We start from the raw sequence: 14,176 nt of genomic DNA, 5'->3' as shown, positions 1-14,176 counted from the left end.
AAATGACTTTAAACTGAATCTTGGTTCCTTGGGTTCTCTTGGGAACCAAACTGCAGCAGAACAGGTTCAGTTATTAAAGATACGTTCACACCTGTTTATCATTTGTAATGTCTGCTTCTTCTATGATTTTAGTCCTTGTATTTATTGTGCACATGTAAGGGACTATTTTTCTGTTATATTTGTTAATGAAGAATCATTGCAATAAACAACTCAGTGGATCCAACTGAAGGTTCTCGTGTGTTCAGCCAATGGTTCTTCCCCTTTCTTCAGTTTAACTCTTTCAAGCTGAGCAGATGTTTCTCCAGATCTTTCTGTTGGTTATCCTAGCAGTACACCTGGAATGTCCCTCCAGCCCCTTGGGTCCCAGCAGCACTCTGAGGGGTCATGACCCCTGACCTGGACCCAGTCTTCAGTCCCAGGTCTCTGAGGGGTCCTGCTCCCTGACCTGGACCCAGTCTTCAGTCCCAGGTCTCTAAGGGGTCCTGCCCCCTGACCTGGACCCAGTCTTCAGTCCCAGGTCTCTGAGGGGTCCTGCCCCCTGACCTGGACCCAGTCTTCAGTCCCAGGTCTCTAAGGGGTCCTGCCCCCTTACCTGGACCCAGTCTTCAGTCCCAGGTCTCTGAGGGGTCCTGCCCCCTGACCTGGACCCAGTCTTCAGTCCCAGGTCTCTGAGGGGTCTTGACCTGGGCCCAGTCTTCAGTCCCAGGTCTCTGAGGGGTCCTGACCTGGACCCAGTCTTCAGTCCCAGGTCTCTAAGGGGTCCTGCTCCCTGACCTGGACCCAGTCTTCAGTCACAGCTCTCTAAGGGGTCCTGCCCCCTGACCTGGACCCAGTCTTCAGTCCCAGGTCTCTAAGGGGTCCTACTCCCTGACCTGGACCCAGTCTTCACTCCCAGGTCTCTAAGGGGTCCTGCCCCCTGACCTGGACCCAGTCTTCAGTCCCAGGTCTCTGAGGGGTCCTGACCTGGACCCAGTCTTCAGTCCCAGGTCTCTAAGGGGTCCTGCCCCCTGACCTGGACCCAGTCTTCAGTCCCAGCTCTCTAAGGGGTCCTACCCCCTGACGTGGGCCCAGTCTTCAGTCCCAGGTCTCTGAGGGGTCCTGCCCCCTGACCTGGACCCAGTCTTCAGTCCCAGCTCTCTAAGGGGTCCTGCCCCCTGACCTGGGCCCAGTCTTCAGTCCCAGGTCTCTAAGGGGTCCTACCCCCTGACCTGGACCCAGTCTTCAGTCCCAGGTCTCTGAGGGGTCCTGCCCCCTGACCTGGGCCCAGTCTTCAGTCCCAGGTCTCTGAGGGGTCCTGCTCCCTGACCTGGACCCAGTCTTCAGTCCCAGCTCTCTAAGGGGTCCTGCCCCCTGACCTGGGCCCAGTCTTCAGTCCCAGGTCTCTAAGGGGTCCTGCCCCCTGACGTGGGCCCAGTCTTCAGTCCCAGGTCTCTAAGGGGTCCTGCCCCCTGACCTGGGCCCAGTCTTCAGTCCCCGGCTGGCTCTTCCTCAACTCACTGGTTGTCATGGTCCGTCCCTGGTTTTCCCATTCCCCTGCCTGCCACCCTGATCCCTCCTAATTAACCCAACTCACTGGTTGTCATGGTCCGTCCCTGGTTTTCCCATTCCCCTGCCTGCCACCCTGATCCCTCCTAATTAACCCAACTCACTGGTTGTCATGGTCCGTCCCTGGTTTTCCCATTCCCCTGCCTGCCACCCTGATCCCTCCTAATTAACCCAACTCACTGGTTGTCACGGTCCGTCCCTGGTTTTCCCATTCCCCTGCCTGCCACCCTGATCCCTCCTAATTAACCCAACCACCTCCACCTGTGCTCCCCCTATATCAGTCCTCTCCTCCCAATCACCTCTGTCTGCCGACTACCCTCTGCCTGTCGACCCGGTCCCTAAATGAAGCCTTGTACCTATCCTGCGCTAGTCGTCTGTCTGTGCACTTGGGTTCTGCTTCACGCCCCCATTACACTGGTGGCTTGGGGTACAATTAGCTCCGCCTCTGGAGACATTTCCTCCAACGCGTCACAACACACAACAGTGGAGTCTCCATCACCTCTTCATCAGTGTGTGGAGAGAGGATATTACCACAAACACAACAGTGGAGTCTCCATCACCTCTTCATCAGTTTGTATAGGGAGGATGTGACCACACACACAACAGTGGAGTCTCCATCACCTCTTCATCAGTTTGTGGAGAGAGGATATTACCACACACACAACAGTGGAGTCTCCATCACCTCTTCATCAGTGTGTGGAGGGAGGATATGACCACACACACAACAGTGGAGTCTCCATCACCTCTTCATCAGTGTGTGGAGGGAGGATATGACCACACACACAACAGTGGAGTCTCCATCACCTCTTCATCAGTGTGTGGAGGGAGGATATTACCACACACACAACAGTGGAGTCTCCATCACCTCTTCATCAGTGTGTGGAGGGAGGATATGACCACACACACAACAGTGGAGTCTCCATCACCTCTTCATCAGTGTGTGGAGGGAGGATATGACCACACACACAACAGTGGAGTCTCCATCACCTCTTCATCAGTGTGTGGAGGGAAGATATGACCACACACACAACAGTGGAGTCTCCATCACCTCTTCATCAGTGTGTGGAGGGAAGATATGACCACACACACAACAGTGGAGTCTCCATCACCTCTTCATCAGTGTGTGGAGGGAGGATATGACCACACACACAACAGTGGAGTCTCCATCACCTCTTCATCAGTGTGTGGAGGGAGGATATTACCACAAACACAACAGTGGAGTCTCAATCCGTGTGTCTAAAGTAAGTTTGGTTTTCATGCGTCCTATCATCACTAGTCCCATCTTTGTCCACTGGGTGGCGCTTTAGAGACTGATTCAACTTGTGCTCCAGCAGCTGCTCTGTGTGGAGAAGCTTTAAGGTAGAACCTTAACACTAACTTAACCTCTTTGTTATTCACTTTATATCTCCTCTTTGTGGTTCCAGTCTTTACTAAAGGCCTTAGCTGTTCAACAACCCCATAACAGCAAGTTAATGAATAACTGTGAATGAATGACAATATGACCCAGTTATAAGATCACCTGAAGTAACTGATTAACTAATATCACTGACTATTGAGCCCAGTTGTAAGATGAGCTAATGAATAACTTATATGTATGAATGTAGGAGACAACTCCTTTGCATCGTGTGTGTGTGTGTGTGTGTGTGTGTGTGTGTGTGTGTGTGTGTGTGTGTGTGTGTGTGTGTGTGTGTGTGTGTGTGTGTGTGTGTGTGTCTGTGTGTGCGCATGGACTTGTACTCACCTATTTGAATGCCATTCAAATAGGTGGCAATAATTTACATCTCAAACATTACAGGTATATCAAATGTAGATCAGTGAGGTACTCGGGGATTAAAATCAATTTGTGGGGACTACTGTGGCTGTGGTGCCACTGGCCCTCTTTTTTCTTGGCTGATGATAGGCCTCTGATCTTTGTAAGCCCCAAACAAAAAAACACATTGTCTTGGGCCTTCGCCGATCGGGGGGCCTATCATGGGCCAGTATCACGCCGGATAGGCCCCCCGATCGGCGTAGGCCCTGGGGCTTCAGCCCAGGCAAGCCCGTGCATTAAGGCGGCGTGAACCCTCTGGCAGCGAGGCGGTCATCAGGCAGTTAACAGGTGACATGCATGCTAGCACGCCGCGCGGCGGTGTGCTAGCAGCTTTAGCGGGCAACTACAGTGGGCAGCTAACTGCTGTGAAAGAGTTAATTTAATAAATGCTGTAAATTAGAGTAAAACAACGACAGGCACTGAACTACTTAAAAAAGGTTAAGACAAAAACATTACATGAACGTTATTTTAATGGTTGCTGCTGTGACAGGTAAAGTAATTTAGAAATATACCTCAGAATGCTGTTTTCTTAAAACAAAACCGATGAATATATTTTCACAAAGCACAAATCATTTACTTTTAAGCAAGCCATTTATTCAGACAAATAAAGCCTAAATAAACAAAGCCTTGTATGAATAAGCAAAGCCCTGTATGAAGTCTAAAGTGCATACAAGACAAATAATCTTCTGACATTCAGCTTGTGTGTGTGGTGTTTGTGTTTGTGTTGACCAATCATTGCAAGCCAATGATTGGTTAGAATTAAAACATGTGACACCGTTTTTCCAGCTAATATAGCAGGGCTGAAGGCTGAGAGAAGAAGCGGCTGCCAGAGAGGAGCCATGGACACTGTCTCTGAACCGGACCCTGGACTCACTATGGAACCTGAGGACAAGTCTTTGGACCCGAGGAACACCAGCCACAGAATTGGTAGGTGACCTTTTTAGAGCATTTAAAAGAAATAAACCAGTCAAAGAAATATTTTCATGTATTATGTTTATGTATTACTGTACAACTGTGTGTATGACTGTATTACTGTGTAACTGTATGTGTGTACATGTCAATAATCAGGGAATAATAACAAGTATGCTGGAGACCAATTTTTGTTCTGCTTAAGTGTGTTCATAATTCAACACGAGAGCTACAGTACTTCTGATGTTTCCTCTAGATGGGGAGGGATTCTGCAGACCGCAGGAAGACTGTCTGGACTTTGAATGACAGCCATGCAGTATGAATATATCTCTGTGTACATAACTGTGTGTGTGTGTGTGTGTGTGTGTGTGTGTGTGTGTGTGTGTGTGTGTGTGTGTGTGTGTGTGTGTGTGTGTGTGTGTGTGTGTGTGTGTGTGTGTGTGTGTGTGTGTGTATGTTCTGTTCCTGAACAGCTCTAAAGTTCTGCAACATTGTCTTGCTGATATTCGGACTGCTGAGTATTCTCCTAATCTCCCTGCAGTTCAGTGAGTCTAAATCATATCTTCCTGAATAAAATAAAAATAATAATATGAGTAAAAATAGTAATATTATTATTGATGATATTAATAATATTAATAATAATGATAATAATAACAGCAATAATAATTAATAATAATAATAATAAAAAAATAATCATATTTCATTCTTATTGTAAAATTATAATGCCATCCAGTCCCTTCCGGCCACCATTGTATGTTGTACGTCCTGGCACTTAATGTACGCACTTATTGCACGGACTTAGGCCCCATCCACACGAAGCCGATTTCATGGCGAAACCGTAAAGGTCTTGTACGGTTCGGCCTTCCGTTTACACGAAGCCGGCGAATCCGCTGACCGAAACTGTAATCTTCTGAAACCACCCTCGGAGGTGGTTTAAAATCTACCCGGTTTCGTTTTGGATTTGTGTGGACGCCTGAAACCAACTGAAACCGTAAACCATGATGTCATCGCCCCACCGCTCGACCCTCTAGCCAATGACTGTTAAACCCGTGGAGTCTCAGAACTCACAACAACAAAGATGATGGCGGACTACAGGCTTGTAATCATTCTGCAGCAGATCATGTCCCTTGTTGGGTTGCTAAGCCATTATTTATTGAGAATCCGCGACCGAAATTAGAGAAAAAGCCTTTATGCGGATGCTCGCCTGTTCTTCTTATTTATTTTTCTTCTGGATTTCTGTAACAGAAGCAGCGCCCCTTATGGGCCTGGAATGTGTACTACAGCATTTCTACAGTTCTACCCGGTTTCGCTTGACTCCGTCTTTACGGAGATAATCCGAAACCGGATAGATTGAAACCGTAAAGGCCGATTCAGACCTCCGCCCCAAACGTTGCCTCCGGATCTACCCTTCATACCTCCGTCTGGTTTCAGCGTTGTTATGGATGTTACGCAATACATCCTCTAGAGGGCAGTGACTGTCGTGTCACAAATTAACGGCATCAACAATCGCAAACATGGCATCTGTAGAGGAGACGATTTTGCTTTGTGTCATCCGAAATCTGCAAAAAAAGGTGCAAAAAGTGTGGGCCTAGGTGGCGGTGGCATGTGACACCCCTCACCAACCCGCAGATTATCTCCTCAAAATGTTGCGCCCTTTTTAAATGACCAGTTAGAACTCATTGGAAAAGCAGGGGAACAATAAAATAAAAAGGTCAGGTAGCTACCTATATAGTATAATATAAGTATAAAAGTTTAAATACAATATATACATATCAGATATTAAACCACTCTATCTATTTTCGCGAATGGTCTGACTTCTGACTCTATACTACCGCCTCGATTTCCGGTGGCATTGCTCCGTTTCTCCCGGAGCACTCCGGATTCGTAAGCTCAGAGGCGACGGACCCATTGACGGACAAAACACCTCCGGGACCGGACGAAACGGTCCGTATCCGTGTTTACCGTAGGGTGTGAATGGGCCTTAACGGTTTCGCCCGTTTCGGCTTTGTGTGGACCGGGCCTTAATCTACATTGCACATATTCATAGTACTCAATTGTGTAGCATCTGCAGTACCTGCTATCACTGTGTACACAGGGAATGGGTTAGCCTAGCGATTGTTAGTACTTGTGTAACCGGTTAGTTTCTGGCGCTGTCTGCGTTGTGTTTGGTTGAAAAGGCCCAGACCAGGATATCTTTGGAGGCTAACTCATTTTTTTCTGACAAAGGTGAAAATATAACAATATCCTCCGGTCAACTCTTGACATGAGCTCCTACACAAATTAAATTACAGAAATATGTTAGTGTACTACACTATAAGTTTAAGCTAGGCTTAAACATGGACAATACTGTGACCAAAGTGTCGCTCACCTCTCCCGAGCAAAAGACTATGTCATAGCAGGGGAGGACGGCTGGTCCAAAGAACCGTGTAACAGACTGCACCACTGGATCTGTGAGAAGGTTGCATACCTGGATCATCTGGAGGCTGAGCGGAACAAAGAGTTTGTTTGTGTTCATGAGTGGAGAACGGTTCCTCCTTTCTGTTCTCTGTGCCGTAGATACAGTAGATATACTCTTTAAGAGTTGAAAGATTGTTGGATGTGTTTAGGTCTACTAAGGTAAGGTTTCTATTGTGGTCTAGTGAGGTCATGTTTCTATTGTGGTCTACTAAGGTCTGGGTTTATATTGTGGTCTACCAAGGTCAAGTTTCTATTGTGGTCTGCTAAGGTCAGGTCACAAGGGTCAACCCATTCTGGGTTCACTTGCACTCATTTCTATTTGAGCTGCTGAACTGTTTTGCATTCTTTCTGCAAGCTCCGCCCCCGACTCGTTAATCTCTGCGCTGGAGTGACTTCCCCTCCCTGGGTAATCTTTGTAGACACTGCTGTGATATTCAATCATGTATGAAAAGGCAGGCGAGAATACTAGGTGAGAATCCCCTGGGTCGCCCTCTAGTGGACAGGTGTTAGGAGAGAGTGAAGGGAGTGTCTGACGCTGCATCTCTAGATCCGTGTTGTAGACGTTCACTCCTCTCCTCCTGGTTTATTCAGGTTCAGTGATGCCCACGGAAGAGGAGGAGGAGGCCCCCAGCATCACAGAGTTCCACTCCTCTACAGACGTGTTGCCCGTGGGCCAAACGGCCCGCTACACCTGCCACGCCGGCGGCACGCCGGAGCCCACAGTAGAGTGGCTCCACAACGGCAGGCCCATGGAGAGGAATGGCACAGACGACCAATCAGAGGCTTGGGTGGAGAGGGGGTTCCTCTTTGTCAGAGGGGTGAGGTATGGCGTGAACACGGTCTGCTGCATGGCGAGCAACAGCGCTGGCACGGCCAATCACACCGCTGAGCTGCTTGTCTTTGGTAAGTCCTGGATCCAAGGAGAGATGTTTGTTGTTGATGTATTCATAGCATTGTTGTTGATGTATTCATAATATTGTTGTTGATATATTCATAATATTGTTGTTGATGTTTTCATAACGTTATTGTTGGGGTGTGTGTATCTATGAATGTGTACATATGTATATGTATGTATGTGTACATATCTATGTTTATGTACTAAGAGCGCAGGAGAACAGTACTAGTGATGATGATGATGATGATGATGATGATGATGATGATGATGATGATGATGATGATGATGATGATGATGATGATGATGATGATGATGAGGATGATGATGAGGATGAAGAATGGTTCCGCAGCTCATCATGTCTGGTTCTCCCTCAGATGCCTGTGAACTCACACTGGACCCCAACACGGCCCACAGACGTCTCTCTCTGTCTGAGGACAACAGGAAGGTGACGCGGGTTAGAGAGGACCAGTCGTATCCGGATCACCCAGAGAGATTTGACTCCTGGCGGCAGGTGTTGGGTAGAGAGGCTCTGACTGGTCACTGTTACTGGGAGGTAGAGTGGGAAGGAGTTGGTCATATAGGAGTGACATACAGAGGAATCACAAGGAGAGGAGGGGGTGGTGACAGCGAGCTTGGAGGGAACAACAAGTCCTGGAGTCTTTATTATTCTAATGGTGGTTACTCTGCCTGGTACAACGGTACAGAGACAGACCTCCCTCTCCCCCCCGCTGGCTCCACCAGAGTAGGAGTGTATCTGGACCGGCCTGCTGGCTCTCTGTCCTTCTACAGAGTGTCCCCAGGTGGAGGTGGGTCCTCAGACACACTGACACACCTCCACACCTTCTGGTCCTCCTTCACCCAGGAGGACCTCCTCCCTGGGGTCTGGGTAGGGTGGGGGTCCTCAGCGTCTTTCTCGGTTGTAGAAAAAAATTAATGGCGCGGGGAGCAGAACACACTTACACAAAAACACACACACACACACACACACACAAGCACACACATACACACGCATGGAGAGGACTGGGCCCCGTTTCCCGATAACGATGGATCTTCGCTCGTACGATCATTCTCCCGATGGATCTTTCGAACCATCGTTAATTTCTTTGGAGCGTTTCCCGAAACTCCTCTTAACGTGAACGCGCATTCGCTGCACTCAAGACGAACGTAGGATTGTACCTGTCCACTGACACGGTGCTGAAACGGGATATGACGCAGGGGGAGATGCAGGAAATGGGGTTAAAAAGGGTTAAAATATCTCCCCATCAGGGCCAACTGCAGAGTAGCCTACGAAAAGAATAGATTGCAATTATATGAATGCTAAAGATATTAAAACACAATTGATTAAGCCTAGACCGACATATATATCAGTCCTAATCCTGAACGCACTGTGCATACATTTATTCACGGCATTTCCCCCCCTGAATTAATTCCATATTACAAAAATCCAAAATAGCTTATGTGACAACTACATTTATCTTAATGTGCTGATTTTTTAAACATATATTTTGCGCAGCGAGAGAGCCGACTTTATCTGATTCCGCATAAGGTTGCATTGATTGGCTCTCTAGTAGGCTATAGAATATTTGTAGACATTAAAAATGCAACGTTCCATTCATACATTATCATTCAAACGCGGCTATTGCTGACCCGATTAGGAGAGCTTGGATCCTGCCCATATTGTTGGGCAGGATGTAGTTGGCTATAGGCAGGGTTCGAGTTATGATTCCACCTCTGTGGGGGTCTCTTAAAGTTGTTGACGGTGGGGGGAGACCGTACCGGCCTTGCGCTGAATTTTGACGGGGGGGGGGGGGGGGATATAGGACGTAAACATGGGCTATTATGACACGGCTCTTCTCAATGCCGTGGAACGCTCCGTTCACTTGCATCGACCCTTCACAACAACGCCAGCTTCTTCGGTTGCTAAGCGACCTCAACCTCTTTGGCTAACTATTTCTCTGCTGATCAACATGGTAAGTTGGTAAAAAACTGTACAATTAAAAAACTGTACAATTTGATAAAATCTATAGCACACAAGGGGAAAGTGAGTAGTCATGTACAAAGAAATATGGTTATGGTATGGTAAGTTGGTAACAAATAAATTGTAAAAAAAACACCCTGTGAAGTTATTTTTTCGTTTGGCAAGTAGCTGCTCAGTATCGAAAATAAATAATAAATTATCGAAGAGCCTCCGTTTCGAGTCGATTTTCCGGTTCGCCCTGTCTGGGCTTATTTTCCCGATAATGACCGGCGTTCTATTATCACACTTAACGTCAATATAACTCTACACAGATATTTGAGTTTACTGCTTTCATGGGAGCCAGACCTCTCTCTATGGGAGCTCAGCTCCCACTGGCTCCCACCTAACTCGAACCCTGGCTATAGGTCTTTCTACACTGCCGAGCCGGTTCGGTCGCAGCTTGGCGCGCCCGGCGATTTCACCTTCTTATCTCAAGTTAAACTGAGGGGGTTAAATCCCCTGTTCGTCACGGCGCGGGGTTTCTTGGTTCACTGGGGATGGCGGGGCTGTGCACGGAGTCGCTGACCTCTTTAGAATAATTTGTATTATTGCATACTCCCGAATGTTTTAATTTTTTATGAATGAAGACACCCGCATGCAATAATGAGTTCACTCTATAGTAGGCTAACGATGCTCTTAGCATCCTACGAGTACCCTGGAGCACTCGTTAGCTACGAGCGTTTTCACGACGTTCGTTACCAACGATGCTTTCGGGAAACGCTCTGAAAACTGTACGATGCTCGCACGACGCACTTCAAGATCCACTTAGGCTAACGATGCTTTCGGGAAACAGGGCCCTGGTCTCCTTCTATGATGTGGAAGCCAGGGTTCATATCTACTCTGCTACTGGCTGCACCTTCACTGAGCCTCTCTATCCATTCCTCAATCCAAATTTACATAAAGAAGGTAGAAACTCTGCCCCCCTGATCATCTCACCTGTCAATCAAACAGACTAGGACCTTTGTTTGATAATAAAATAATCAAACGACCAAAACAGCTAATGTTGTTTCCTGAAGTAGAATAGAATTAGAATCTCTACTATGTGAGATCTGAGAGATCTGCATTAATGTCATACTGCTGTCATTTAACGAGGAGAATATTTTTAAGAATTAACCCTGTAGTTGTGTAAAATACCCCTTTATAAAGGGTTATATTACACTCCATTTATGTGTCTGTTTTCCTTTATTTCTTTTACACGTTTAAAGATATAATTTTTTTTGTAGTTATATAGAACATGTTGAGAGGATTATCATGTATAAATAATAATTTGAAAATTGAATATATATCAGAATATTGAATGACAAAACAATCCAATGTCTTACACTTGTGATTTTAATAAAAAGAAAAGGCAAATATTGTAATGCGTAGGCCTACATTATCATTGTAATGGATCATTTCAGGGGAATAGATACATTCCAGTCAAATAGGGTTCAGTATTAATACTGTCTCTGTAATAAAAAAAGTGTGATACAAAAAATTAAATAAATAAAGCCTTGTATAAATAAGCAAAGCCTTGTATGAAGTCTAAAGTGAATACAAGACAAATAATCTTCTGACATTCAGCTTGTGTGCGTGGTGTGTGTGTTTGTGTATGTGTGTGTGCATGCGTGTTGTGTGAATGTGATTGGCTGAAAACGAGGGAGGCATCTGATTGGCTACAGAGAGTTCCTTGTTGAAAAAAATGCATTTGTGAATCCAGCGACGTCAGGAGAGTCTCAAAAATCATATAAATATATAAATACACATATAAATACAGACCAGTTCACACACAAATGCAAATAAGTTCACAAATGAAAAACGTCTTGTAAATTTAACTGTTAAATGCATACGGATTGCTTGTGCACCTCGCGCATACACTTTGCTTCTCTCATCTACCTAGCCGCACATTCTTGGTAAATTATTTGGGAAAGAACAGCTGATGCAGCGGTAATAAGTTGTACTTTTAAATCAATGCATCTGCAAACACCGTACAGCAAACACATATTTTCTTGACACAGACATCGTGTAGGCCTACATGCCCATAACTTTTAGGATTGATGAGTAGGCCTATTTGATCGTGAAAAACATTGTTTTACCGCGAGTGAGTGTTAAAAATAATGAATGAATGCGGGCGCGCGTGTGTGCTCTGTTTAAACACACGCAAACTAAACACTCTCATCATCATCTCATCTTCGTCCGCTTATCCGGGGTCGGGTCGCGGGGGGAGCAGCTCAAGCAGGGGGCCCCAGACTTCCCTTTCCCGGGCCACATTGACCAGCTCTGACGGGGGGATCCCGAGGCGTTCCCAGGCCAGTGTTGAGATATAATCTCTCCACCTAGTCCTGGGTCTTCCCAGAGGTCTCCTCCCCACTGGACGTGCCTGAAACACCTCCCAAGGAAGGCGCCCAGTGGGCATCGTTACCAGATGCCCGAACCACCTCAGCTGACTCCTTTCTAAGTAAAGGAGCAGCGGCTCTAATCCGAGTTCCTCACGGATGGCTGAGCTTCTCACCCTATCCCTAAGGGAGATGCCAGCCACCCTTCTGAGAAAACTCATCTCGGCCGCTTGTACCCGCGATCTCGTCCTTTCGGTCATCACCCAACCCTCATGACCATAGTTGAGGATAGTTTCGAAGATCGACCGGTAGATCGAGAGCTTTGCCTTGCGGCTCAGCTCTCTTTTCGTAACAACGGTGCGGTAAAGCGAACGCAATACCGCCCCCGCTGCTCCGATTCTCCGGCCAATCTCACGCTCCATAGTACCCTCACTCGCGAACAAGACCCCGAGGTACTTGAACCGAGGTACTTGAACTAAACACGTAACGCATAATACAATCAATGGCAATGTCTATTACCGCGGGGACACATGCATATTAGGATAGCATACAATACTGATAAGAAAAAATGTTTATAATGTATTGCGTATATCATTAAATAGAACCACAGTTACCGCATATCATATGTTATATCATACGTTTTCTTTGCAGAAATTTATTTGAGGACTCAGTATTTCTGAAGTTGTGGAAGAAAACCCCTTATTCCATGTGTGAATTAGGCCATATTATTTGGCAATAAACTAAGCCATTTGCAGTTTGAAATTCATGTGCATCTGTCTCATCGGAGACTGCAGACGCTCTGTCAAAATATCAACTCGTCCGATTCAAATGCGCTCATGGCTCTTAAAGTCGACGGGAGCTGGCACTCTCATTGGTTTGTTGCACGTTACGCCCAAACCACACCTACGGGTAATTAGGCTGCTTCAGACCAACCCTTTTGACACTTGCGCCGCGGCGCAAGCGTCATTTATCCGCCTGTAAAATAGCGATAGCGCCGTAGAACCGCCCACAAAGCTACTTGCGCTTTGCGCTTCCCACTTGCGTTTCAGACCGTTAAAATAGGGCCCTATATATTCAAAGGCAATAAAGTAGTCATATTTAAGGGCATTAATTCATTACAATAGTCTGGGCAATCTAAATTTTTTATTCTCAACAATGTTAGGGAGGATCTTCCTCCCTCTCCTCAATGGAGAAGCCTCCACTGCAGTACACAGATACTGAGTATGTTTGCTGTTTCTTGCAGGTCATGAATTTGGTAAGTTTAGCTGGCTGGATGCGGACGAGGAAGTAGGGCAATATATATATTGGCCCAAATATAACCATAAATAGAAAAAAATATATATATCTACAGCTGTGTGAAAAAGTCTAAGACATGAATTACAGGTCTGAATAGATATGCATTCTCATATACATGTGTGTGCACATGTATACATACATGTGCACATACATGTATATGAGAATATGAGACGTATATGAGAAAAAAAATTCAATTCTCTATTTATGGTTTCATAATGACTGAGTCACCGTTAAAACAAATGAGTTTCAGCTCTAATGCTGCTACTGTCTGTAATATGTTTCTATTTAGATTATTTGTCAGGATATTTTGTTATTATTGTCCGAGTCTGGTTTTAACTAATGCTGGGCTTACACCAAAATATTTTCACAGTCACAGACTAATAACTGCAAGAGAGGATTTAGCGTTGGATCATGTGTGATATTTAATAAGGGTTTTGTAGTAGATATGGGGGGTGGAGATGCAGCGACCACAAGAGGTCTGTTAACTTCCTGTTCGGGTTTCACACCTTTCTTGTCAGCAGCATAAGAGACACAAACTTGAAAAACAAAAAACGGTACCATTATTCGGATGTATGTACTTAGATTAAATTGTTTTAATCAAGTACATACAGGGTTCTTCCCGTTCGTCTCGTCCCACCCCTAGTGCTGATAATGTAGTGGGCTGGTCTGGACAGAAAATGCCAGGGCTGAATTTCTGTCCCAGTCCACCCCTGTGTGTGTGCGTGTGTGTCTGTTCGTTTTCCCCGAAAAGACGTGACCCGCTCTGAGAGGGGCGTATCCTTGGGGTCCACTGCGAGTCAAACCGTTCAGTTCACTTCCTCAGGACGGCCTCGCAGCGAGGAGACTTTCCTTCACTTCCTTTCATCTGATTAACTTGTTTTATAAACACTTTAACCCCTGTTTCTTCCCTTACATTTATACTTTTACAACTT

At 46.1% G+C, this 14,176-nt stretch overlaps 1 protein-coding gene across 1 annotated transcript; it reads left to right on the top strand.

Annotated features, from left to right (window-relative positions):
• The first annotated feature begins 4,150 nt into the window (after window positions 1-4,150).
• LOC130378522 (neoverrucotoxin subunit beta-like) lies at window positions 4,151-9,390 on the top strand. The gene is made up of 4 exons (XM_056585254.1): window positions 4,151-4,282; window positions 4,738-4,809; window positions 7,313-7,624; window positions 7,991-9,390. The coding sequence occupies exons 1-4, from the start codon at window positions 4,195-4,197 to the stop codon at window positions 8,548-8,550; spliced, it is 1,032 nt and encodes a 343-aa protein (XP_056441229.1). The 5' UTR covers window positions 4,151-4,194; the 3' UTR covers window positions 8,551-9,390.
• The last annotated feature ends 4,786 nt before the right edge of the window (window positions 9,391-14,176 follow it).

The sequence above is a fragment of the Gadus chalcogrammus genome, unplaced genomic scaffold, assembly GCF_026213295.1.
Source record: "Gadus chalcogrammus isolate NIFS_2021 unplaced genomic scaffold, NIFS_Gcha_1.0 GACHA085, whole genome shotgun sequence".
NCBI classification, from domain to species: domain Eukaryota; kingdom Metazoa; phylum Chordata; class Actinopteri; order Gadiformes; family Gadidae; genus Gadus; species Gadus chalcogrammus.
The sequence above is the reverse complement of the archived record's forward strand: the minus strand, read 5'-3'. Positions and strand labels throughout refer to the sequence as shown.